The sequence below is a fragment of the Desmodus rotundus genome, chromosome 5 (assembly GCF_022682495.2).
Source record: "Desmodus rotundus isolate HL8 chromosome 5, HLdesRot8A.1, whole genome shotgun sequence".
NCBI classification, from domain to species: domain Eukaryota; kingdom Metazoa; phylum Chordata; class Mammalia; order Chiroptera; family Phyllostomidae; genus Desmodus; species Desmodus rotundus.
In genome coordinates this window covers 56,620,145-56,647,448 of record NC_071391.1, presented here as the reverse complement: position 1 = coordinate 56,647,448, position 27,304 = coordinate 56,620,145, and the positions used below count along the sequence as shown (strand labels likewise).

Genomic DNA, 27,304 nt, shown 5'->3' with positions numbered 1-27,304 from the left:
TCCCATTTGTTTATTTTTTCTTTTGTTTCCCTTACCTGATGAGATGTATCAGAAAACAAATTGCTACAAGCAATGTCCAAGATTTTACTGCTTATGTTTTCTTTTAGGATTTTTTGATTTCAGCTCCAACATTTAAGTCTTTAATTCATTTTGAATTTATTCTTCTGTGTGGCATAAGAAGATGGCTAGTTTCATTTTTCTGCATGTATCTGTACAATTTCCCCAACACCATTTATTGAATGTTTTTAGTCCATTGTATGTGCTTGCTTCCTCTGTCAAATATTCATAGACTATAATGGCATGGATTTATTTCTGGGCTCTCTCTTCTGTTCCATTGATACGTGTGCTGTTTTTATGCCAGGACCATGCTGTTTTGATTATTATGGCTTTCTATTACAGTATAATTTGATAGTAGATAGCATAATTCCTCCAACTTTGTTCTTCTTTCTCAAAGAAAACTTTGGACTTTGAATTAGGACTTTTGAGACCCTAAGCTGAGGATACAAAAAACAAAACGTATGGATCACCAACCTTCCTTCTTCCTGGGAAGACATTACAGTTCAGTTGTGTCACTCTTTAACAGTGTAGCTGACCCTTGGAGAACACAGGTTTGACCTGTGGTGGTCCAGTCATACGTAGATTTTTTTCAATAAACACCTTTACTGTTTTCCATCTGCAGTTGGACGTCCACAGCTGTGGAGGGACAACTGTATGCAATGATCTATGCCTTTTTATAGAGGGGACTTGAGCATCCACACATTTTAGTGTCTGAAGGGATTCTTGGAATTAATACTAGCAGATGCTGAGGAACAGCTAAGCTTTTGGGGAATCAAAAGTTATATGTAGATTTTCAACTGCATGGGAGACCCCACCCCTCTGGCAACATAGTTCAAGGGTCAACTCTAAACCCAGATGCACCTCGATATTTCTTTAGCTGTGTTCAAGGCAAGATTGGCCAGTGATCAAAAATCGAAGCTGTAGATGATACATACTTGCTATGTAACATTTTTACCTCCCAATTGAACACAGGGCAGAGGATTTAGATGAAAGTAGAACCAGCCAAGATTAGTTGATGTTCCTGGAAACAGTGAAGGATAAGGAGTATTGTTGATCTTTCTTGGAGATGGAGAGAGAGATAAAGGATGGAAGCTGAAATAAAGAACTTTATTCTGGAAATTGCAAAATAGGTAAAAAATAGCAAAATGCATCAACAAGAGAAACTCTTGTTTGATAATCAACCTGCAGTGACAGTCAGAAAAATAAAATGGAAAGAGAAAAGAAAAATATGAACAAATAGGGGAGCCAACGTATTTTTGTTGTGGTGGTTACTCATAACATTATTTCTGAGAAACTTTTTTTAACTTCCAGAAATAGTCTTGGAGGTACTGAATTGTTATGAGAAGTTTTGAACTGGTTAACCACAGCTAGATAATTGTTGGTACTAGTTATAGCAGATATAGTGGTCATGCTAAGGAAACCGAGGAGAGCACACAAATCCCATTATTTACCCCAGAGACAGTCTTCTGTAATGAAAAAAATATAGGCAGTGGAGGCATGTGTACCTGGATTTAAATTCCTGCTCACCAATCTCTAAAAATGAGACCGGGGCAAGTAATTTAACCATTTGAGGCTCAGCTTTCCCATATGTAGGGATTGAAGGATGGTACTTGGTAAATTATTATTGCGTTGGCTTAATGAAAAATGTTTATTTCATGTCTTCTCTTGACCCTGATTAAGTGGACTGGGCTGGATTAAGCATGTGTGTCCCCATCCATGTGCTCCCCAGGCATTAACATGGTGTTACCAATGGAAGCTGACACAGTCCACATCAAAAGGGGACGCAGGATTAATAGAGGCATCCCAGTTGTAATGAACTTCTTTCAGGCTACTAATGAATTATTTTGCTATTTTAAAATTTTTCTCTAAGCATGAATATACCCAGATGGTCAGTGATGAAATCCAAGTCCCCAGACTTCCCCATATCTATAGATGCCAGCGCTTTCCCTTTCATTATCAGCTCTCCAGTAAGTCTGAATTAAGAGTTTCACATCTTTTAAAGGAGGCTGTTTTGCTGTCATTTTTAATTATAACCCTACATCCGGATGTTTCCAGTACACTTCTTTGGAGAGCAATTTTTATGATTAACAAGTTAAATTTTTTTTCTTCAACATGAACAGATGGTGCTTTTCAGTGTCTTTTTAAAGGTGCTCTGTATCTCTTGCACAGCAGAATCTGAAATGTGAATTGGACAATGGATAACTGAAAATACACGGGAAAGGAAGAGCGCACAGTTTGGAGTCTACATCAACTCTTCCTCCTAAGTGGAGATTTATTCTCTTCAACTGAGTAGCACTCTTGAGATAGGTTGACTTTACTGAAATCTGAGAGAAAAATCTGAGCTTAGGTATCTCTTAGGCAGAAACTTGAGATCATCTAAAATGAGATTTATGAAAATTTTAATTTTATGTAACCTGGACTTTATAGTAAATATTCCCAAATTATGCTTTAGTAGGCTTAATCTTTTAAATTGGTGATTTGAGCATGTTTGACAAGGTTACATATAAAGAATAATGGACATATAAATACATTCCTATAAATATTTTTATTATCCTCCCTGAACAATACGTTTCCTACTTCTGAAAATTATTGGTTCCTAACCAAATGAATTGCGTAATTACAGCAAATGACAAGTACTTGGCAAATGAAATGCATTGGCTCCTTCCATGTTCCACCGCTTTCAGATGTAGTCCAATGTTATATAGAGAATATACAAATATAAGTAATTTCATGAGTTGTAGCTGTGGTCCGTCCAAATCATTTCTGGCGATGGCACCAAGACACCTTTGAGGGTGAACATGGGTACGGTTCTGTGCTTTCCAAGACAGACATAGAGTCTGCAAAGTCCCTTTAGTGAAAATAACTTCTAGTCATTTTTTCCCCCCTTTACATTCACTAGTCTTAATAGATTGGTAGAAAATACATGACAGAAAAGGACCTTTTTTATTACTTATTTAATTTTCATAGTCAACAGGCACATATTTTTCCTGTGTTTTAAAAATGTAAGCCCCCAGAAGGCCTAGGATCTATCTTGGGTATGGGGCGGGGAAGAGGCAGTAGACAAAGGTTGATGATAAACAAAACAAACAAACAAACAAACAAAGATTTTGCAAACTAGCAACTAACCCTTGTTCATGTTTCAGTGTCATCCATTCATTATTCAAAGCCTTCTTTGACCTTCCCAGGTTAAGCTGATGCCCACTTTCCTTTGAACTCCTGTCCATATGGGACTCTCAAATATTTATATATTTGTGAGTCTCTCTCTCTCTTTCTAGATTGCAAGCCCCATGGGAAAAAGATTCCTGTTTTGTAAGTCTTTAAATCTCCTGAACCCAGCATAGTACCTAGTGAATAGTAGGCGCTCAATAAACATTTGTGGGGTTGATCTAATTGAATTCCTAAGTGAAGCATCTTTCTTTGTATCTATTGAAGATCACTGAGTCATTCTGTCAGTGCTTAAGTTTTCTCCATGGTAATGACTTGAAAATCCATTTAGACCTTCTGGCCAGTGGAACATTAAATCTCTCCCTGGAACATTGTACCCTAAAAAGGATGATGTTAAGAGGGTGGTGGTTGTGGTGGTGGTTTTCATTGCTAATAGCAGGAGCTACATGTAATGAATACTTAATAGGTGTTAGGCACAGTACTCTATATTTGTCCTATGAGATGGATATTTTTTCATCTCCACTTTACAGATAGGGTAACTGAGATATTAAGGAATTAAACAATTTGTGCATCGTTACATAGCCAGTAATATGCAGAGCCAAGAGTGAAAGCCGGCTCAGTCTGCCGGATCCCGCAGCGCTAAACTGGATTCTGCAGGGCCTTCACACTGTGTGTGCCTCTGCCTGTGCCAGAAAACCATTAGGTGCTCGAAAAACCTGTTCATTAAATTGTTTTCTGAATATCTGTGAAACTTTTCAGTCATTTCAGATAAAATCTTTTCCTTCTAACATTGCAAACAACTTTTGCACTCTGGCAAAAGTTGTTTTACACGTTATTTTACTCCGTGAAGTTGATTGGCATGCTCTCTGCTTTGCCATCTAGATTTGCGAATGAAAACAAATAGTGGTGGCTGGGATGATGGTAACAATGTCTTCCTAAAGCAGCACTGGCATCATTTTCCACTTTCCACTGAATAATTTAAAAACAGTTATTGAAAATGAGTCTGAAATTAGTGTTTAGTCATCTAAAAGGTTGTTCATCAAGGTTATATTGAGTCCCTACCCATTGCTGACATTGCTTTTGAATTTCTTTAGGACCTTAAAACTAAAATGCTAGATAGCTCCAAGATGCTTATGAAAAATTTTATAATTTCTTTTTTAGTTTTTTCTATTCAATTCAAGTATTGGGTTGGCCAAAAAGTCCATTTAGTTTTTTCCATAAAATAGAAGATATTTTTCATTTTCATCAATAACTTCATTGATTTGGAGATTTTAGTATGCTGACTATCTCCTGTTGTTGACTTCTAGTGGGCAGAGGCCAGGGGTCTTACTAGACATCTTCCAATGCAGAAGGCAGCCCCACAGCAAAGAATTATTTGGCCAAAATGTCAATAGTACCAAGAAACTCCACAAACCACTTTTGACACATTCGATCAGGCACAGCACCTTCTCATACACTGCACAAGTCTTTTTTTGCATTTCAGTTGCATTTACCTTTTTTGAAATAATAAAGCATAATATGCCAAGAATGTTCATATTTTCTTCCATCTTAAATATTAAAATGGCTGCACAAAAATTCACCAATTTTGATAAGGTTTTTAAATACATGCTGATATGACCACAGTCACAATACAATCTAACAAAACTGTTTCAAATGGAGTGAAAGACAACTAAACACTATTAGAGTTATCGTACGGAAAAAAAACTAAACAAACGTTTTGGCGAACCCAATATTATATCACCTTTTCTTATTTTTTTTTTACTTTCTATTTATAAATGGAATTTAATGATTTCTTAGAGACCGTACTTGTTTTTTACTTCAGATAAGTCCATCATTCTAAGACCTAATAGCCTAACGATAAAATGATCCACTCTTAACCAGAAAATGCTGTAACACCAGACTATGAGGACAGTTGAAATTATTATTTTCTTTTTTCTCCAAAAGCTGTTTATAGCAATGGGACTCTGGTAAGTAAGAAAGTGTGCATGTATAGATAGATAGATATACACTTGGTCTGTGTTTTGATTTGGGGGGGACAGTCTAAGATGCATGTATCATATGTGTGAATAGCTTAGAATCCTTTTTGTGCTGTTGTTCTCAACATGATTCTGGTAATAAGGCAGTTAAATAATCCTTTTTGGGCTGAAAGTGCCAGCCAGGCTAATGTATAATGTTTTGCCACAAGAAGTCTCACGGTACCCATGTTTCTGCACAATTTCCTGCCAAAAGAAATTAAAGTGCCTCCACACACAGGTTCCACAGAGTGAACGCAGTTCCAAACACAGGCTTCAGGTTGAGGACACCAGGTATTTCAGCCTCATTCATTGCTGCTCACAGTCTGCTGAGAGTGATGAAATGAACGAAGTCTCAGAAGAAGCCTACTGCTAAGAACTCAGCCACTTGAGTCACTGGCATTTTTAAGACTGATTGAAATAAGTCCTTTGAAATAGAAGTAAACCTATTAGCACAGGTAGTTTGGGTCAAGGATTTGGACTGCCCGAATTCTCCCTCCAACCACCCAGGTTAAGGGATATCATCACCAACTGGTAAGAGGAGAAATCAAAGAATAGAGCTTGCTATGTGAACAGTAAATGCTCTTTAGAAATTTTGTAGGTAATTCTCCTTTAGGAGTGTGAATTTAGTCATCCTCAACTTTCTGTCATCTTAAGAAAGTCTTGAGTTAAAGAATCTTTGTATATTCTGTTAGTGACATACACCTGAACTTGGTTGACTGTAGCTAAGTATTACAACCGAGATTCCCGTGCCCAGAAAGGACAGATCGGGGCACGCAGGATGTGCTTGCTTTCCTCATATTACTGGGTATAAGGGGATAAAGATGAATATAATTTACTAAAAAATTTAAAAAATAAGGGTGCAAATTTTAACATCCAATCTCAGATCACTTGCAATCACTGTAAAAAGAGGAATGAGCATGAATTTCTCTGAGTCCTGGACTCAGGGTCCTCAGGTGCTTCCTTTCCAACCCTTCTCTGATTTCTCTTTCTACTTTTCTAAAGTGACCATGCCAGTGTCTTTTTGTAACCTTTCTTATTTCATGAGTGTAAGCTTTCTTGTCTTACCATTTTCCGACTTTAGAAGACTTCATTGTTTTTTCCCAAGAAAGAAAATAAAAACTTTCTCTGATCCTGGAAGGGAACAAACACATCTTCCACATACATTTTATTTCTTCTCTCTTTCTTTTGATTTCAGTCACAAGCCTCTTCCCGGCATGAATCCGATTTCTAAGTGCTTAAAGCTATCACTCCTTAGAAGTACAATGTATGTTTCCTTCAGAAAGTTTGGTTTCAACACAGCCTTTATTCTTTGTTTCCTTTGGAGATCTCTCCCCTTAGGGAAGGTTCATTATGCTATTCAAGGACATGAGGATTAGAGGGGTAACAGTTTAATTTAATTTCAGGCATTGCAGTCATTCCTTTAGAGTCCATAAGAAAATTCTGTGAAGTACCCAGCATCTTATAAGGGCAACTCAAATCTGAAAATAATAGCCACAAATCAATAAATGCTGACATTTAAAATACATATTTTGAAAAGGCATTTAAAAGGAGTAAAAGATGGAGTGTGGGCCTGCTCTGGAAACTTTAAGTGATCCTAGATAGCATTTTGGGCTGACCCTGTCTAGGAGAGCATTAAAAGCCATCAGAGGTGTATAGGCTTTCAGACTTGGTACCGCCTTCAGCTGCTTACGTTCTGACTTCTCACCACTGGCCATCCTGATTTTTCCACCAGGCATCATCATCACTGTGTTGTAGCCCATCTTTTGTGGTGCCTTACATCTAGGGGCAGTGCCGTTCCCTTAGTCACCTTTAGAAATATTTGCTCATGTTTTTGTATGTTGCAGTTACTGGGGAAAGCTGGTAGTATTTAGTGGGAGGAGTTCAGGGATGCTAAGTAGCCAGCCAGGTATGAGACAACACGCATAATTGTCTGCCCAGAATGGAGTAGCATTCCCATTCAGAAATATTGCACCTCTTAAATTGCACCCCAGTTTCAGGTTGACTCAGCTGACTCTTGTCTTTGGACAGGTTATTGATCCTGGATTGTTACAATGTGCTTTAGCCCACATTAGTAATTGGCCTGGGGTCTCCCACATTTGGCTCTAGCCTGAGAGGAGAGGAGTACCGGTGTTTGGCAAAGAGCAATCCAGAAGCCTGTCAGTGTACCCTGTTCTCTTCTGCTGGGAAGCTGGCCTGAGAACTCACCTGTAGTCGGGTTTACAGATACCTGTTTGCCCATAGGCGTCCAGCTACAAAAGTGAAAATCACACTAGGTAAGGAAAATGAATGTTAGTATCATTTTTTTTTTAATCGCTGTTGCCCTGCCTCCAAACGGAAGAGAATGCAAAACATCCGTGCTGGCTGATGTTGTGGGGGTGAGTGCTGTCTAAGATGCTTAGAACGCAATATTTATGTAAAGAAGGGTATAGAGGAAGGATGCCTGACTAATATATGAGAGAGCTGTTTTATTTTTCATAAAGGATTAAGTCACTTGTGGGAGGTGAGGAGGCTTGGTAATAAAGTATCCAGGTGAGGGTTCAAGGGATAGCAGGAAAGAACATTGAAAAGTAGGTTCTGAAACCATGGGTGATAAATCCGTATTTTCAAAAACTCATTAAAAGCAATTCTGATGTAAAAACTCTTGCAAACATTTTTCCCTAGATTTTAATTGAAACCATGTTGCCAAGTAAGAATCTCAAGAACCAAAGACATGGTGAATATCTGAAATCATGTCTACAATTACATCCAGAAATGGCTTTTCATAGCAAAATGAAGAAAAATAAAAATTGAACTATTTTCCTTTAGCCTCTTCAATTGGATTTTAGAAAACGAAGTACTGAAGGTCTTAGAAGGGAATAGCAAGTTATTTTATTAGAGTTTTTAAAGCTGCAGTTTGCAATGTTTTCAAAACCAAGTCTCGTATACTGCTGGCAGGAAGGGGTAATAGGAGACATTGCGAGTATCAAGGCAAATGTCACATTTGGCACATTCATCTCCAGATCTAATCAGCAGGCACTTTCTGATTTTTGTTGTTCCCAACTTACTTACGTCCTAACACCACTAAGATAGTTTGAAGATATGATGACCAGTGTAAGTACTTCATTCAATTGGTTGCAACATGCTGCAGTCTAATTTTTCGATGAGTTGTCACATTCCTCATAACGCTTACTTACAATTACATCTGGCCCACCAAATGTAAGCTCCATTCGTTTTTTATTTCTGTAATTCTAGTATCTAGCAATGTGTCTTGCTCAGTAGTAGGTGCTCAGTAAATACTTGTTGGATAAATGAGTAAATTAATGATTCATTTTCTGAATTATTTTACACTGCAAGTCTAGAATTAGTGATTTGAGAGTGGGCCATAATGAGTTTTTCTTTGTGCTGTCCTCAAAGCCCAACAATGCCAGTGCATTAAGCATTCTGAACACTCTTGAGTACTATGGAAAAAAATTTAAGGTCTGTGCCTATGACCTTAATTTATTATATATCCATCCTGCTTTGCAATAAAGGAGTGTCATGGTTAAAGTACTTATTATATGGGACATAGGATTTATATTACACTATTCATTAGTTCAGGAAATCATCATTTATACAATAAGCATCTGCAAGGTAATATGCTTATCCTTTTATTGTTCTATTGAATATGTTTATGCAACCTGAAAATTTGGAAATATACCTTTCAAAAAATTCAGACTGTATCAGCCCTAAACTCATGTGTCATGTAATTGGCTGTGCAGATGGCTGACTGACAGAGGGAGGGATGCTGAAATGGTAAGTCACCAGAATGGCTAGGCGTTTTACAATCTACATGTTTCCATAGGGATTCCCAGTTGGATTTGATTGATGCTTTGAGTAAGCTCTCAGTTCCACGGAGGCAATCTCCATCATGCAAGGGTGATATGATTCTGCCTTCTGCTGACGTTTTCCTGCTTATTATCTTAGTCAGACTCGGGGTTCTCCTTATGCAACCTTACAGTGATTTCTTCCTCCCCTAAGTGTTTGCTCTCTCCTGAGTGATCCATTTCCTCTCCTTTCATTCTTAACCACTGTGATTACTGCATTATCTTTGTCCCAAGTTATTCATAGTATGATTCTTGTACTTTTTTTTTAAATCACTTCATAGTACTCTTTTTATTTTCAGCTTGCTTACTAAAAGCTTTTGAAGTTGGTTGTTTTCCTAGGCTGTCAATGATTTGGAATTTTTCTAAACACATCTGTTAGTATAAATTATGCTAGACTGGGTTTTGTCATTCGAGTACCAGAATTCACCGCTACAAAGAGAAGCTGGAATTAGATGGAGCTTGATGTCATTCATTCTTGGATTTAAATGTATTTTGTACCTTTGTATTTTGAAACAAAATGTATTTTGAAATGTATATAACATTTTATAATATATGTTATATAACCCATAAAATATTCTGAAGCATGGTTATAGGATCATAGGAATCATCAGCAAATAATGGAATGGAATGGAATAATGGAATCAACAAATAATGGATATTGACAATGGAAATTCCCAGCCCAATACTTTTCTTCAACTGAACAGATCTACTTCCTACCTTCTGTAATCCCAAAAGCACATTGTCCTTTCCTAATCAGATTGGAAATGTACCTCTCCTCTCACCCAGCCTCTTACCATTTTTATTATTAGAACACACACACACACACCCAACCAGTTTTCCTCCCCAAAGTCCTCACAAACCACTCTGTTCTAAGTGCGTAAATTTAATCACCCTTCTAACCTATTGTCTTGTGACATATAATTGTGTTGAGCTATCAATAAGATATTAATTTCTGAAAGAAAAAATTTATTTTATGCTTCTTAATAGTCCAAAGTATCAAATATCTCATGTTTTGGGGGCACTCATTAACTATTTGATTTTTAAGAATTCAATTGACCAGAAGTGTCATCCTGTTTTTAAGGTAGTCAGTGTTTTATGGAGTCATTAAAAGAATGACTTATCTTTGCTGGTTGACTTACAGCCATTTGGTGACTGACAGAGACCCAGAGGAGCCCTTGACTGTCACAGTTAGTTGCTTAGAAGATAGAGAAACCAGCCATAGAGCCCAAAGGGGCACAAATATTTCACAACTGTAGTTTTGTGGAGGAATCATCTTTAATACTTTGTTGAAGCTCCACATTCATGCTGATTAGCAGAGAAGAGCTAGTAATTCTTACTTTACAAATATAATCAAACTTCAAAACCACACACTGATTTTGTCTCCAGTCTCTGAACAAACTAGAATTCTAGTCTTTGCTCTGCTACTGAGAAACAAATAGTACCAGGCTTTAGGGTGGTACACCCACCTTTGAACAAGCAGGAAGTCAATGGAGGAAAAGAGGATTATCACTGTCTTCCTCCAGCTCACTATAGAAAATATTGACTTATAGTGAATTCATTATGTATCTCTTTGAAAAGATTTTCCATTTCCATAATGATTGGATACAATTAATTTCTTTCTTTTCTTTTCTTTAATTTTTTATTGATTATACTATTAGAGTTGTCCTGAATTTTCCCCCTGTTGCACTGTCTCCACACAGCACTGCCCACTTCCTCAGACAATCCCCACACCATTGTTCATGTCCATGGGTCATGCTATTAGTTCTTTGGCTACTCCATTACCTCTACTTGTTCTTAACATCCCCATGGCTATTCTGTAACTACTAATTTGTACTTAGACCCTTCACCTTTTCCCCCACTCCCTCAGACCCCCACCTCCCCAGTAGCCACCATCCCAATGTTCTCCATATCCGTGATTCTGTTTTTGTTCTGCTTGTTTGCTTAGTTTGTTTTTTAGATTCAATTTTGATAGTTATGTAACTATTTCCATTTTAATGTTCATATTTTGATCTTCCTTTTTTAAAATAAGTCCGTTCAACATTTCATATAATAATGGTTTGGGGATGATGAACTTCTTTAGCTTTGCCTGTCCAGGAAGCACTTTATCTGCCCTTCAATTTTAAATGATTGCTTTGCTGGATAGAGTAACATAGGTTGTAGGTCCTTGCTTTTTGTGACTTTGAATTCTTCTTGCCAGTCTCTTCTAGCATGCAAAGTTTGTTTTGAAAAATCAACTGACAATCTTATGAGAACTCCCCTGTAGGTAACTAACTTATTTTTCTCTTGCTGCTTTTAAGATTCTCTCTTTATCTTTAATCTTTGGCTTTTTAATTATGATGTGTCTTAGAACGGGCCTATTTTCATGCATCTTGTTTGGGACTCTCTGTGCTTCCTGGACTTGCATGTCTATTTCTTTCACCAAACTAGGGAAGTTTTCTTTCATTTTTTAAAAAAGAGATTTCCATTTGTTTGCTCTTTCTCTTCTCCTTCTGGCACCCCATATGATGTGAATGTTGTACTTCTTGAAGTTGTCCCTAGGCTGCTTACACTATCCTCATTTTTTATTCTTTTTTCTTCTTGTTGTTCCGAGTGGTTGTTTTTACTTCCTTATGTTCCAAATTACTGATTTGATTCTCAGCTTCATCAACTGTACTATTCTTTCCCTGTAAATTATTCTTTATGTCAATTAGTGTATCCTTCACTTATGACTAGATCTTTTGTATGCTGTGGAGGTCCTCACTAAGTTCCTTGAGCATCCTTATAACTAGTTTTGAACTCTGCATCTGATAGATTGTTTATCTCTTTTGTTCTTTTTCTTTTTTGAGTTTTGATCTGTTCTTTCATTTGTGCCATGTTTCCTTGTGTCATTTTGTCAGCCTCTCTGTGTTTGTTTCTATGTATTAGCTGCTATGACTCCCTGTCTTGATAACATGGCCTACAGATGCCCTGTAGGGTCTGGTGGCACAGTCTCCATCTATCACCCAAGCTGGATACTCGAGGTGTGCCATTTGTGTGGGCTGAGTACAACCTCCTCTTGTAGTGGAGACTTGATTGCTGTTGGCAGGCCAATGGAAGGGATTTACCCAGGCCAGTCTGCTGCAAGAACTGGCTGTGACCACTGACCACCAACATCCAACCTACATGGAAGATAAACTGCGCAAGGGCAGAGTGGTGGTGCTCTGAAGTGATCTGTAGCTATCCAGTAGGTATGTAGGCCCTGGGGGTTCCTGGGTGGTACAGGCCAAGATCTGCCTCCACCTTTGTTTTTCCTGGGGCACCCTGCCTGGGTGATAAAGCAATCTGAGATAGCTGCTACATGTACTGGGCCTGGAGATTCCCAGGTGAAGCTAGGTTGTGAACCTAGGCTGGCCACTGCTAAATCCCTGTCTGGGGCTACTTAACAAGAGGTATGGGTTGCTAGGGGCTCAGAGGCCAACTGTTGCTTGTTTGAGAAGATTTAGGAAGTTGTGAAGCATGAGCCAAGACCAGCCATTCATATGGAAAAGTCTCTGTTGACAGCTTTGTTTGGCCCATAAGATGGGTGAGATGGAGTCTCAGGGGATCTCCAGGGCAGGGTAAACAGTGTTAGAAAGGTTGATAAAGTCTCAGATATGGCACCCACCTGTCAGCTCTGTGACTCTGTGGGGACACAGTTCAGTAAAGGTACTATGTCCTCTGCCTGCCTTTCTGTCTGGGAGAAAGCTGATCCCAGCTCTTGCCTTGATGCCAGACAATTCAGTTCCTCCCTATATGCCATGGTGCCTTTCAAGCTGCTCCCCTGGTGCTGGAGCTCAGAGGAAGTGAGTCTAAGTCCATGTGTGGGTTCTTTAAGAGGAACTGCTTGTGACTCCAGAAATTTCTTCCACTGACTCAGACCCCACTGGTTTCTGCAGCCAGATGTTGTGGGGACTTACCTTTCTTGTACCAAGAACCTGGGCTGGGGGGGGCCTTTTGTGAGGCTGGGACTCCTCACTCCCAAGATATCCCTCCCAAATTTTTATCCACCACACGTGGATGTGGGACCAGCCCATTCTGCTTCTCTACTCCTCTACATGCCTGGGTGGTGTGGTTTCTTTAATTCTGTAGTTATTAACTTCAATTTAACTGGATTTCTGATGGTTCTGGATGATGGTTGTTCTATATTTTAGGTGTAATGTTGATATGGAGGTTGAGCAAGGAGAGAAGTCATCTTTACCTATGCCATTATCTTGACCAGATGTCTCACAATTTATTTCTTATTGACCAACATAATGAGTTGACAGCTTGCTATATTAAAAAGAGATGCTATATTAGCTCATTATTTAACTTCTGTCATTCTCAGGACTTCATTTGGAATATGGAGTTCTGGAAAATATCAAGGAGCAAAAAAAAAAAAAAAAAGGAGGGATGAACTGCATGTAAAAAGGAAAGGAAATTATGATTTTTATTCTACTTTCATTGAAACCCGGTTGTTCCTTGTTAGATTCTATATGCTAACTATAGGCACATAGGACTGATTGGCAGGAGAAAAGAAGATCTTGTTGTTCACAGATGATGAAGTATCATCCATGGTGTCCCTCCCCCAGGAGTTCCAGTATTCATATCAGAATCCAAGCCCTAGAGTTCTTAATATTCCATTTAGTCAGGGGCTATATATTTTTTACCACTGAGGTCCTCAGCACTCTTATTCTAAACCCTCTCCCAAGGGGATCTCAATCACATCCATGACATCAGTTGTTGCTTATTTACTGATTATCCAAATTCCTATCACCTACCCCTATTTTGAACTGCTGACTTTAATATCCAATTGCCTTCTCAGCATTTTTACTTTGATGCCTTATAGGAACATGAAGCCAATGTATCCAAAACTGAGTTTATGATTTTCTGCTTGGTAAATCTACTTCTCCAGTGTTCTCTACCTGAGGCTTGGCCCCATCATTTGACATTTGGTCATGCCAGATGACCATGGCTCATTTTTTTCTCTCACCACCTTTCACATATCTGTCTATTTTAGCTCCTAAGTATTTCTTGAATGTGTCCTTTTCTTTCCATCTCCATGGCTATCAGTCTAATTCACCCATCACCATCTCTCATGTGAACTGGTGACTTGTCTCCCCAAATCAATCTTGTCCCATGCCAATCATATTCCCCACAGAAACCAGGTTGAGATTTGAGAGTGACAAATTTGATCATAATTTGTCCCTGCTTAATATTTGTTGATAGCATTTTATTTTTTCCTGATATACTGCATAACCTTTAATGATAACCACAAAATGCTGGCTGATCACCTTCTGCCAGCCTCATCTTATGCCTCACTGCCTTTCCTTTCAGTTCCTTAAGTACAGGATTTGGCACAAATAACGCCCCCTTTTTAAATAAAATCTTTTATTACAAAACCATAACCATGTAATTCTGTAACATAACAATATAACACTCAAGCATACCCAATGACATTTTATGTGAAGTGTTCAAATTAAAACTATAAATTACTACACCCATATTATTACCCTACCAACCACACTCGAGTAGGCGTTACTTCTTCTGGACCCTGTGAATCAAGTTTCTTCCCATATTGGAATCTTTGCACATGCTTTTTTATTTAGCTGAATATTCTCAAAAGGATTTTCTACTCTTATTGTCACCTTAATTCACACATCTTCAAAGGAAGCCTTCCTTGACACTATGAACTGAATTTTGTGCCTCCGTCCCTTTCCTGAATTTATATGTTGAAGCCCTAATCTCCATTGTGATGGTATTTGGAGATAGGCCTTTGGGAAGTTATTAGGTTTAGGTGAGGTCATGAGGATAAGGCCCTCATGAGGGGCTGAGTGCCCTTGTAAGAGATACCAAAGAACTAGTGCTTGCTCATTCTCTCTCTCTCTCTCTCTCTCTCTCTCTCTCTCTGCCATGTGAGAACACAAGAAGAAGGCAGGTGTCTGTAAGTCAGGCAGTAACCCTCACCAAAAAATCAACCATGCTGGCACCTGGATCTTGGACTTCCAGTCTCCAGAACTGTGAAAAAATAAATCTCTATTGTATAAGCCACCCAGTCTATGGTATTATGTTTTGGCAGCCCTAACCAACTAATGCACTTGACTAGCCACAATCTAGTCAGGATTCCCTTTTATACATCCTTAGAGTCCTTTGTAGTTTTCTCTCTTAGACTTTAGGCTTGGTGAGGCCAGGGACAAGTTGTTTCTTGAACATTGCTCTACTTCCAGCTCCCAGCACAGTATCTGAATAAAATATATATGTTAAATATTATTTTTATAAAGTATACAATCACTGTGATGTTCAGCAGCACTTACAAACAAATATAGTATCCAACTTTGGTCCATATCCTTTTTGTAAAACCTCATTACAAAAACGTATCTCCTCCTGGAACTGTTTGATTGCATTGATTGCATTGATAGTTCATGTGCCTGATGGCACAGCCATCTTTTTAGAAAATCAACTAAGAAAACTGGCAGTCACGGTTGGGTTCTTGAAGCCAAGAATTTTTATCAGTGCTCTTGTTACTAGGGAAAAGGGTAAAAGAGGCCAAGGTTTGCCTCTCTCTAGGGCTTTTAACCTGTGTTTTTATTGGTGCTTTGACACTTTTTTAAAACATTTTTTTTACATAAGGTTAAGGTGAAGGGTAGTGCCTTTAGGGTTTGACTATCATGATATTACCCAGCCCCTTGTCTTGCAGACTGGCATACCATTGGCCATGCCTCAGCTGTCATTTGATCTTTGTTCAGATGAGGAGCAGTTGGCTTATCCATAACATTATTCAGATGCAAGTTATTCTTTTCAGGAAAGATTGTTAAGGAGCCGGAAGGCTGTATGCTGTTCAGTGGACCTCAACATATTTTTGGAAAATTCTAGAGAAAAGAGCACAGATACTATAACGTTACTGAGAATGACAAAATTTCTGAATAATAACCAGGACTGAGTAACCCTCTCTCCAGTTTGTTCAGGAAATTTTTGTCCTCTCAGATAGAAATGGTATAAGTGATGCAAAATTATATGGCTTTTTATGCTTAAAGCATTAATTTGGCTGTTCTTTCCAGGCAGCCAAATGTATTAGTTTATGAATGTATTAAATATCTTAGTTTACTAATGTTGCTGTAATGAATCACCTCAAACTTGGTAGTTTAAAACAACAAAATTTACCTTAAATTTCTTGACATCAGAAGTCAGAAACAAGTCTTAGAGGGATAAAAGTCAGTGTCAGTACAGCTGCTTCTAGAGGTTCCAGAAAAGACTGTTTCCAGTTTCTAGAAGCCACATGCATTCTTTAGTTTGTGCCTCCCCCCCCACCTTCAAAATACTCCATCTTCTTCCATCCTCCTTTCTGACTCTGATCTGCCTGCCTCCCTCTTATACTCTTGTGACTACATTGGGTTCACCTGGATAATCCAAGAGAATGATTATTTTCTCATGTCAAGCTCTTTAATGTAATCACATCTATATAGTCACTTTTGCCATTCAAGGTAACATAGTCAAAGGTTCTGAGGATTAGTATGTGGATATCTTTCTGAGGGGCTATGGTGGCATTATTCTGTTTATCATAGCGAAGTTGATCAAACAACAGCATATTTCTAAAGATACAAATCAGACAAGATTTAAATCTAGGAACAAAAGTTTAGCATGTCTTTTTTTTTCCTGATGCCTTACCTAAGGTCTTGATTTTCCCACATAAAATGCCATCTATGTATTGCAGCTACTTGTTATCAGTTTCTTTAATTAAGCTCCAATCTTTGCTCAGATGTGAAGGATAATTACTTGTTGTCTTAAGTTAGACCTCTGATGAAATATAATTTACCTTGTGACACTGTAAAGAGACTTTAAGAATGGAAGACTGCATTTCACACTTACATATGAAATTCTGGCACATTATAGTTTACCAAAAGCAATAAAAATTAGAGGGAATTAAATATAATCCAATTCAACCTTCAAGATACAACTTCAGTGTGATCTGTTTTATGAACTCAATGCTGACCTCGCTGGGTAGAACTTGGCACTGCTTCCTCTTCACTGGTAGTGTGTCGTAAATACCTCTATTGCCCGTATTACCGCACTGATGTATTCATCTGTGTACATGACTGCATCCCAAACTACCAATAAGGTCTTCCAGGGCAAGGACTCCGTTCTGTTTTCCTTAGTACTAATGCTGCCTAAAACAGCGTCTGACACATAGCTGGTGTTTTATTTATGCTTTTTGAGGGGTGCTAGCTCACTTGCGACATTGACTGGGGAACACAATGACATTGGGTGAAATAATACAGATGAGTCAACAAAAATCTGCTTCCATCCCTGGAAAAGTAAATCTGATCACACACCCCTAGTAAGGATGGGTCAGTAGCATTATTTGCCAACACCAAACATGTCCTAATACATAATCAGGACAGGCACACAGCCACGGATACAAGAGAAGTGATAAAGACAAGAAGTCTTTCTTTAGAGGAGTAAGATAGGATATAAGCATTTTAGTGAAAATTTAAAATACTGCATTAACTGAGTAAAGTAGATCTAAATAAACTATTGGAAACAGGTAGTTCTATAGCTAGGTTTAAGACATATTAATCTAATAAACTTTTTTTATCTTACTAGGAATCTTTAAACTCTCATATTCTCTTTCAGTTTTCTGTTTCAGAGATTTAAAATTTTTCACTTTTATTTTTTTAAGCTATATTAAGGTATAATTGATACACAAAGTAGCTCATACTTAATGTATACATGTTGATGAGTTTGGATGTATGCAGACATTATCATCACAATGGAGGTACTTAACATATCTGTCACCTCCAAAAATTTCCTTGTGTTCTTGTGTGTTTGTGTGAGCACACACATGTACATGTGTGTGTTGTAGTTACACAATGGGTGATGTATCCTTTTAACATTTTTTAAAGTGTGCAATACCATATTGTTAATTGAGTGCTATGTTGAACAGTGAATCTCTAGAACTTATTCATTTTGCATAACTACAGCTTCATACCCATTAATCAACAACTCCTCATTTTCCCTGCCCCAACCCCCGGGCACCCACATTCTGTTGTCTGCTTCTGAGTTTAACTATTTTAGATATCTAATACAAGTGAAACCATGCAGCATTTGTCCTTCTGTGATGGGCTTATTTCATTTAGCTTAATGTCTTCCAGGCTGAAATTATTTTGTTGCATATGCCAGGATTCCCTTCTTTTTTAAGGTTAATATTCTGTTACATGTATATACCACATTTTCTTTAGCCATTCATCTGTTGATGGATATTGGATTGTTTGCATATTTTGGCTATGGTGAATAATCATAAAATGAACATGAAAGTGTAGATACCTCTTTGAAATCTTGATCTTATTTCTGCTTAATAACTGCTTTCATCATTTTGGTGAATAACTGCCTGCATTGTTTTGGTTTCTTTGAGCTTCACTATAGCTTTCTAAAAGTTTGGGTACAAAAGAAAGTTTTTAAAATGTATTACTGGTAGTGGTCCTTGAACTTCCTGGGGCCAGGCGTTGGGGTCTTTTAGCCACTGTCTTTGCGATGGCTCTTCAGACCAGCCTGGCAGATGCTCTCCAGAAGGCCCAGGATACACCATCAGTGATTTCAATACTGACTCAGCATCAGAATCGCTTGTGCTGCATTATAAAAATGAAAATCTAGGAATGCACCTGAGATCTTGATTTGGGAAGTCTGGAGAAGAGTCTGACTAATTTTCAAAAGCCCATGGGAAATTCCGATGTACAGGTAATGTTGGAAACATGTTGGGTACGTTTAAGCAAAGAGAGAGCAGTGTGAAGAGGTGGGTCTGAAGCAGAGGATCCTTCAGCTCACACCCTTACAAGACTGTGTTTCCCACATGGTTGTTAGTGGTAATTGTCAACGGAATCCGTTGTGTGTTCAATACCAGTGCATTTTTCAAGATGACTAATAAATGAAATAATGAACATAATGAACATGAGATAGTTTTTCTTCATTATAGATTCTGAGTTTACTTCCTTTTTTGTTTAATATTTTTTCTTTTTGGTCAGCTCACATCAACTCTATAATGGGCTCTTCTATCAGGGGCAAATTTTCCCCTGAAGGAAGAGGAGTGATATTAAGAATCTGAGCTTATTACATCTGTATTTTATCACATTGAAGGGTCAAAAGAGTTACTGTTACTGGATGGGAAAATATATATATAAAATATATAAATGTACATACGATATAAACATGGGGGTGAGATATTCATATACCCATTCATGCATCTGTATGGCACGTCACTTCATTATGAAGTGAAGAAAAGCCTTTGTGAGTTTCCTGGAGAGTAATTCAGAAATGATCAATCGGATTGATATTTTTCTCTTAGGGAAAAGAAAAAAAGGCATTCTTATGTCATTCTCTCATAACATTCTAGTCTAGGGGGAAAAGAACCCTAAGAGACCTTTTCAGAGAGTCAGTTGGAATACCTTAGTCTATTCTTTCTCTTGGTCACGTTTTAAAGCTTGGAGAAGAACAAGATCTTATTGAGAAGAAAATGAGAGGAAGAGATTTTTTTCCATTTTTACCTTTGACCTCCCTGAGTGTTCTCATCCTGCCTCCAGTTTCCCAGGTTCCCCCTTTTCCACAAACTCTTAAAACACTAATGTCTCCAGGTCTCAATATACTCCATCTATTCTCCTTGGGTGACATAATTCATTCATATTATGCTTGAAATGATGATGATGACTTACAAATTTATATGTCCACTTTGATGATGTATGTATGCCCCATAGTTTACATGTATAAAATTAACCTTAGTATATTTCCATCAAAATTTGTTCTATTTCCTGTCCTTGCAAGCTCTGTGGTTGTGCTTTTATGTCTTCAATTACACAAGCAATAAACTAGGAAACCTTCGTATCCTCCTCTGGCTCTTCCTCTCTCACACCTAACTCTCACATATTCTACTCACTTAATTAAGGAAGTTGTAATTAGCAGTTCCCTTTCTCCTTTCTCTCCCCTATTGCCTTGGTTTACACTCACTGCATCTCACATAGAAATCCCATTGTAATATCTTTAAGTTTCTCCCTGCCTCCAGGCTCACAATCCATTCTCTCTGTTGGTGAGAAGAATATTCCTGAAATATAAATCTAATCATACGATTCTCCTGGACTGTCCTCAAAAGTTTTAATTACTTTCCATTGTCCATGCCATAAAGACTCAAACTCCTTAATTGGCATATGAAACCCTACAACTTTTGGTCTCTAGTTTGTACCTCTCCACATTTATACTTTTCCTCAATACTCAGTGAACCTAAAACTCTAGGTATTCTGAACTGTGCACATCCTCAAGCTCTTGAGGCTGTTTTATATTCCCACACCACTGTGCATCCCACTAATCCTTCAGCTGGGAGTGCCTGTCATGCCTCTCACTGAACGCCTAATGGACACTTGCTCATCTTCCAGAATCACTTTACAGTCACCTATTCATGAGATCCCATCCTTCAGTGGAATTGAGTAGTTCCAGTGTTGTGCTGACACTGTGCCACATTTTTTTCCCCAAAAAAGTGACTGGCCATATCGATGTAAAGGAAGTACTATTTGTAATTAAGTCTTGGTTGTCTGATTAGTATATGATTCTTTCTTTTTCAATATCCTGATCTGGAACTATGCATCTTCCCCAGCATTTTTAAAAATACATATATTTTATCAAACTAAAGGGAATATTGCAAAATATCCTTGGTACTGCTATATCAAAATCAAAATCACAAAATAGATAAATTAGTGGCTGTTTACTCAAGCTGGTTACCAAGCACTGAGTGAATGCCTTCTTGGCAACCACCTATCATGCCAAGCACAGTGCTGGGCACTGGAATTCAGAAGTGGGGGACACACAGTCCCTTCCCTTAGAGTTCATAGTCTAGAAGAAAAAAATGGAGATATTTGTTACACAAAATTGTTTATTATAGGCTTTCTCTTAGCAGTGATTTTATCAGGAGCTTTTAGTATATCTTTTGATTTATATGGTATCTTTTCTGGATGCTTTTGGTTGTATGTCGGATTCTTAAAATGGGACACACCTATAGATCTCATAGAAACACTATTCCAAATTGAGGAAGGAGGAGCTCTTTTACTCATTTTGATTATATAAGGTTCAAGCTTTCAGAGTTTGCCAAAGACACACTGATTTACAAAAAGGCATTGAACAGGACTATCTTAACCTTGCCAACCTGCCTGTGACAGATGAAGGCACTAAAAGACTCAGCCATCATATCCAGCTATCTGTTAGGTGATGCTCACAGCACCTGAAATCCTGAAAAAGGGCAAGCCTCTCATTGGGCAGGAGGAAGCACTGCAGGCACCACAGGTTGCTCAGTAGACCGCCTAATGGCCATGTCCTTCCCCTGAAGCCTAGAAGAGAAATAACAGTGGTATCCGTGACTCGTAAGTCCAATTCTATACAACAGACACTGTGGACAGATTAGAGAGAAGCCAGATGCAGGGAAATAGCAATCTCACAGCAGCTGTTAACAAATAACAAAGTGGAAACCTGAGTGTGTAGTTTTGCTCTTCCTTGTTCTTAGTTGATTGATAACATGTCTCACAGATGTGCCGTTTTCCATGGCCCATCATTTAGGCAGTATTAACCAGATTCTGGTTTGGTGTTTTAGTTCAGTCACTGTCATCAGGGCCTGATCTCCAGATCTAGAATCTGCAAGCTCATAGTATGACTTGATAATCATTTGCTTCCACTGAAAATCATTTGCCAAGTACTTTGCTAGTAAATGACCTTTGTAATAATTTCTTCTCTGACATATTGGCCACCTCCCGGAGCTACAGGTTCCATCTGTGAATGAATCATACAATTCCATGTAGGTGGTCTGTCTCCCCAATCCACCACTGTGCTAAGCCTGAGAAGTCTCTGTTTTTCAAGTATCTCCAACTATGACAAACTCCTTGATTCCCCTCCTAAGTTCTCCTCCTCCTAGCCTAGGAGATTTTTAGTTATGGAAGTGGGAAGATTTGGCATGTTCTCATTTGGTGTTCTCCAAAATCCACAGAGAATTCTCTCTGTTTCTTCAACTGAGATACAGACTTGGAATTCTTGTTTGCTCATTTGATTGATTGTTTTGGTGTCACCCCTTACTTGAGGCAATGAATGCAAAATGAGCTGGCTGAATGATGGAGTAAAGGCCAAAGAATATGATAACATATGTTTAAAAAGGCTTGTTTATTTATTTAAAACATTTTTCTGTCACTGAAAACTGCTCCGTGAGCCTAGAATTTGAAAAAGAGGGCATTTGATAACCCTATTGAATATTCTGTTTAGATCACAAAGAGATCTAATAAAACTTCCCTGCTGTGTAAGCCTAGCCTCCAATAAACAAGCCAGTGATGTGTCTTTCTCCCACAGTCATTATTGGACTAGGCACTCACAACTTTTTCTGCATTTACTCTCTTGCCCTCGATGCATCTGCCTTCTAAAGATTTGCCAGACTCCTTACCGCTCATGTTAGTCCCAAGGATGCCTAGCTCTCTTCCTGTTAAGTAGTTATTATTATTATTTTGTGCTTTTCAGATTTCTCTAATTTCTTGCATTTTGAGTCCTCTATAAATCTTGTTTGTTTTAATTGAATGTATTGGGGTGACATTGGTTAATAAAATTATATAGGTTTCAGGTTTGTAATTTTATAATGCATCATTTCTATAATGTATTCTGTATTTTCCACCCCAATTCAAGTTTCCTTCCATCATCATTCATTCCCTCTTTACCCTCCTCTACCTCCCCCACCCCCTTCTCTTTCCCTCTGGTAATCACCAAACTGCTGTTTGTGTCTGTTAGTTTGTTTTTGCTTAATCCTTTCACCTTTTTCACCCAGATCCCCCTTCAACCTCCCTCCCTTCTGACAGCTGTCACTGTTTTCTGTATCTATGAGTCTGTTTCTTTTTTGTTTGTTAGTTCATTTTGTTCATTAGATTCAGACATAAGGGAAGTCATATGGTACTTGCCTTTCACTGAGTACTACTCCATAACTTTTGACTTCATTTAAAGCCCTTCTTTATTTTAATAATGTGGTAATGTTTAACTTCATAAATCAGAGGCAAACCAGGGACAGAAAATCTGGACTTAAAAGCATGGCAAATATTTAGTTGCACATAACTACAGACTTGAACGTTGGGACTCAAATATTATTTACACAACAGTCCTAAAGTAGCAAGTGAAAACAGCTCTCCCAGCCCATTATGTCTCACATTCTGCTGTGCTAAGGACCCTTACTCCTACTTCTGGTTAAGCACCTAAGACTTTTAGAGAGGTAACTTCTGCCAATTTCAGTGTGTGCTTACAGTGGAATCCATTAATTATCTGAAACCACAGAAGACAACTGAAGGTAGATTTTAGTGGGGGGTAGATTTATTTCTGTGTGTCTGTCTCTACACTGTGACTCCTTTGAAGGCAGGACACGCATATTATTCATCTTTGAATGTCCAGCTTCTAACTGGAAACAAGGTGTCTGACAAATAGGGTACACCCAATCAGTGTTTATTTAGCTAGATTGAGCTCAACTAATTTATGAGGTCCTTCCAGAAGGTATCCAGCCATGTAATATGAAAAACAGAGACATTTATTAAAGAAGATATAAGACATGAGAAATATTGTTCATAGGATAATGACACTTCAGTTCCCTACAAAGTAGGAGGCACTTTGGGAACCTCATGCAATTCTCCCAATCACCACCAGCTGCCCTTTGTATTTTCCTGACTGTCATCAACAGTCTGAAATCTCTTCCCTTTCTAAGGTGATGTGAGTCTTGGGAAAAGTTAGAAGTCTCAGGGCACCAAATCTAGGCTCTAGTGGTGCTGGGTCACCTGGGTGATTGGATGTTTCTGCAAAAACTTCTGCATGAGATGTGATGCATGAGTGGGCATGTTGTTGAAATGAAGCTGCCAATGATCAGTTGCCAATCATCAGCTATGGCCGTCTGAATCATCTGAATAGTTTCTGCATAGAAATGTTCAAGCTTAACACAAAATTTGATGCAGTTCCATTGCATCAATTGGTCAATTGTTTTGAATGTGACAACCACACAGTACACATTCTCACTGTGTCTACCACCCCCACTGAGTATTACAATGAAGTTGTCATTGTTCACACATGTCCATTCCTGTCCTCTCTCCCTGACTGCCAGGTTACATTGATGTTATACAAACCATTCTTGTTATATTAACAATGGTTGGGCTTTTTCTGGACATACCTCATATATAGTTAAAAACACTCATTTATTCATCCAGTCTGTATTGAATACCTACTGTGTAATAAACGTGTTAGATACTAGGGATACCAGAGAGCTCAACCATAGCCCTTCCCTTAATAACTTTCAAGAGGACTTCCAGCCAAGATAGAGGCATAGGTAGATAGGCTTTGCTTCCTCACACAACCAAAAGAAGGACAACAAATCTAAAAACAAAAAACAACCAGAACTGCCAGAAAATTGAACTGTATGGAAGTCCAATGACCAAGGAGTTAAAGGGGGAACATTCAACCAGACTGGTAGGAGGGACAGAGATGGGTGGCCAGGGCAGGGAGGACGTGTGGCAAGGTAAAAGCCTGGGCACTTGAGGCAGGGGCTGGTGGATCGGGAGGTCCCAAATTTGCATGTGGATAAACTGGGAGGAACAACTGGGGAGCAGGACAGACTTCTGGGGTCCCAGAAAGTACACAAACACACCTATCTGAGAATCAGCACCAGAAAGGCCCAATTTGCTTAAGGGTAGCAGGGGAAGTGACAGAAAGAAGAGCAAGAGCCAATCAAGCAGCATTGTTCCCTCTCTGATCCTTCCACCACATATAGTACCACAATGCAGCGATGTGGGTTACCCTGCCCTGGTGAATACCTGAGGCTCCACCCCTTACTACATAACAGGTGCACTCAGACAAAGAAATATGACCCAAATGAAAGAACAGATCAAAACTCCAGAAAAAGAACTAAGCAATGAGGAGATAGCCACTCTATCAGAAGCAGAATTCAAAACACTGGTAATCAGGATGCTCACAGAAATGATTGAGTATGGATGTAAAATAGAGGAAAAATTGAAGGCTTCACAAAGTGAAATAAAGAAAAATATACAGAAAATCAACAGGGAAGGGAAGGAAACCGGGACTCAAATCAATGGGTTGGAGCAGAAGGAAGAAATAAACATTCAACCAGAACAAAATGAAGAAACAAGAATTCAAAAATTGAGAGAGGCTTAGTAACCTCTGGAACAACTTTAAACATCCAACATCCGAATCATAGGGGTGCCAGAAAGAGAATAGGAAGACCGATAAATTCAAAACTTATTTGAAAAAATAATGAAGGAAAACTTCCCCAATCTGGTGAAGGAAATAGACTTCCAGGAAGTTCAGGAAATTTGGAGAGTCCCAAAGAAATAGGACCCAACAAGGAACACACAAAGAGACATCATAATTGCATTAGCCAAGCTTAAAGAGAAGGAGAGAATGTTAAAAGCAGCAAGTGAAAAGGAGGCAGTTACCTACAAAGGCGTTCCCATGAGACTATCAACTGATTTCTCAAAAGAAACCTTGCAGGCAAGAATAGGCTGGAAAGAAGCATTCAAAGTCATGAAAGGCAAGGACCTACATCCGAGATTACTCTATCCAGCAAAGCTATCATTTACAATGGAAGGGCAGATAAAGTACTTCCCAGATGAGGTCAAGTTGAAGGAGTTCATCATCACCAAGCCCTCATTATATGAAATGTTAAAGGAACTTATCTAAGAAAAAGAAGAAAATCAAAACTATGAACAGTAAAATGACAACAAACTCAATTATCAACAACTATCAACAACTGAACCCAAAAAACAAAAGCAAAAACTAAGCAAGCAAGTAGAACAGGAACAGAATCACAGAAATGGAGATCCCATGGAGGGTTACCAGCAGGGAGGGGCGAGAATGGGGGAAAAGTGACAGGGAATATGAAGCACAATTGGCAGGTACAAAATAGAAAGGGGGAAGTTACAAATAGTATGGGAAATGGAGAAGCGAAAGAACTTACATGTATGACCCATGGACATGAACTAAGGTAGGGGAAATGATGGTGGGTGGGAGTGCAGGGCAGAGGCTGATAAAGGGTAAGAAAAAAAATGGGACAACTGTGATAACATAATCAATAAAATATACTTAAAAAAAGAATTTTAAAGAGGCAGACACATGCAGTGAAAAGGACAACAACTTTTGAATCAAGACTTGAACTCTGTTCCTGCCACTTGTCATCTGGTTAACACTGGACATGTCACTTAAGCTCTCTAGATCCCAGGTTCTTCACTTAAAAAAAAAAGTGTAATAGCTACTTCATAGGATTATAGTGAAGATTAAATGCAAACATATGGGATAAATTTTACCTTCAGTTGTTGTAGTCAGTCCTCCCCCCATTCCTTCATCAGTATCTGAATAAGCAAGCAAGAAACAGATTCCACTCGCTCGGATGAGAACAGAGTGTTTCAGTGGAGTTGACTGATGCTTCCAGGCTCATAAAGCTAATGAGTTGCATAACAAGATTCCAACCAGCATCTGCAGAATCAGGGATATTTCTATTCTACATCTCACAACTCCATGGACTCAGTTTTTCTGATGAAAGACAGTCACCTTCCCTCACTGTATTCTTGCTCATAGCAATCATAACTTCCAAGTGAAGTCTTACTCCCTGTCTCTTTTTGCATGCTTGACTGAGAATCCTTTTTTAAGATTTCATTTTTTTTATTTCTAGAGGGTAAGGGAGGGAGAAAGAGAAGGAGAGAAACATTAATTGGTTGCCTCTAACATGCCCCCAACTGGGGACCTGGCCCACAACCCAGGCATGTGCCCCAACTGGAAATCAAACTAGTGATATTTTGGTTTGCAGGATGATGCTTAACCCTCTGAGCCATGCCCATCAGGACCAGACTGAAAATCTTTTTGGTCTTGTCTTTCTCCTTCCATGAGTCTGTGGGCTTTTTTAATTTTAATTTTAATTTTTTTTTTGATTTATGGTTTGGAAGGGACAGGCAAATACTTGGTCAGGCCCGGTTCTGGCAGTAAATCACCTTGACTCTGATATGCTTCCATTGTGAGTTTGCCTAGAAGACAAGAGCAATAGGATTTCCCACAGAGGGAATATAGACTAGAAGTTTCCCAGGTAATTGGTTGAAATTAGAGATTTCCCAGACTTCCATCGTTCATGGCCTCAACAGTTTAGAAGAAATGGTATCTTGCTTAATCATTTCCCCAACCTTTTGATCCTTTCCCTGTTGATAATCACTGCCTAGC

The 27,304-nt window shown here is 38.6% G+C and overlaps 2 protein-coding genes across 4 annotated transcripts in view; both read left to right on the top strand.

Moving 5' to 3' along the window:
• Positions 1 to 7,349, top strand: part of LOC123477915 (disks large 1 tumor suppressor protein-like) — a 597,612-nt gene extending 590,263 nt beyond the window's left edge. The window contains exon 6 of the mRNA XM_053925692.1: positions 7,266 to 7,349. Within this exon, the coding sequence (XP_053781667.1) occupies positions 7,266 to 7,343 (78 nt within the window). The 3' untranslated portion in view covers positions 7,344 to 7,349. The remainder of the gene's footprint in view (positions 1 to 7,265) is intronic.
• The window catches only part of DLG2 (discs large MAGUK scaffold protein 2), a 1,324,826-nt gene that overhangs the window by 43,560 nt on the left and 1,253,962 nt on the right, over positions 1 to 27,304 (top strand). The window lies entirely within an intron of this gene.